Consider the following 305-nt stretch of genomic DNA (forward strand, 5'->3'; position numbering starts at 1 on the left):
TCATCATCATCATCATCATCGCTGTGAGCGGACGTACTGCAGACAGCCCTCGTTCTTCTCGATCTGAGCCTGGCAGCTGGGGCAGCGTTTGGAGATGAGCTTGGCGAGGTGTTTGCTCTGAGCCTCCATACTCATCCCTTCATAATACCCTCCGTCATCCATCCACTGGGACATGTGGCTGCAGCTGGCCGGGTAGTGGGCCTGCAGGGGGAGACGGTGTCAGTTCATCCAATACACCAACCTCAGAAACACAGCTCAGTTCAACCATTAAAGATTCTATACGTCACAACCTTTGACCCTCATCC

At 53.4% G+C, this 305-nt stretch overlaps 1 protein-coding gene across 1 annotated transcript in view; it reads right to left on the bottom strand.

Annotated features, from left to right (window-relative positions):
• LOC118329244 (cullin-9-like) overlaps positions 1 to 305 on the bottom strand; it is a 9,722-nt gene that overhangs the window by 3,524 nt on the left and 5,893 nt on the right. The window contains 1 exon segment of the mRNA XM_035663303.1: positions 38 to 201. Within this exon segment, the coding sequence (XP_035519196.1) occupies positions 38 to 201 (164 nt within the window).

Source organism: Morone saxatilis, unplaced genomic scaffold (assembly GCF_004916995.1).
Source record: "Morone saxatilis isolate NCDOM2014 unplaced genomic scaffold, NCSU_SB_2.0 Contig19, whole genome shotgun sequence".
NCBI lineage: Eukaryota > Metazoa > Chordata > Actinopteri > Moronidae > Morone > Morone saxatilis.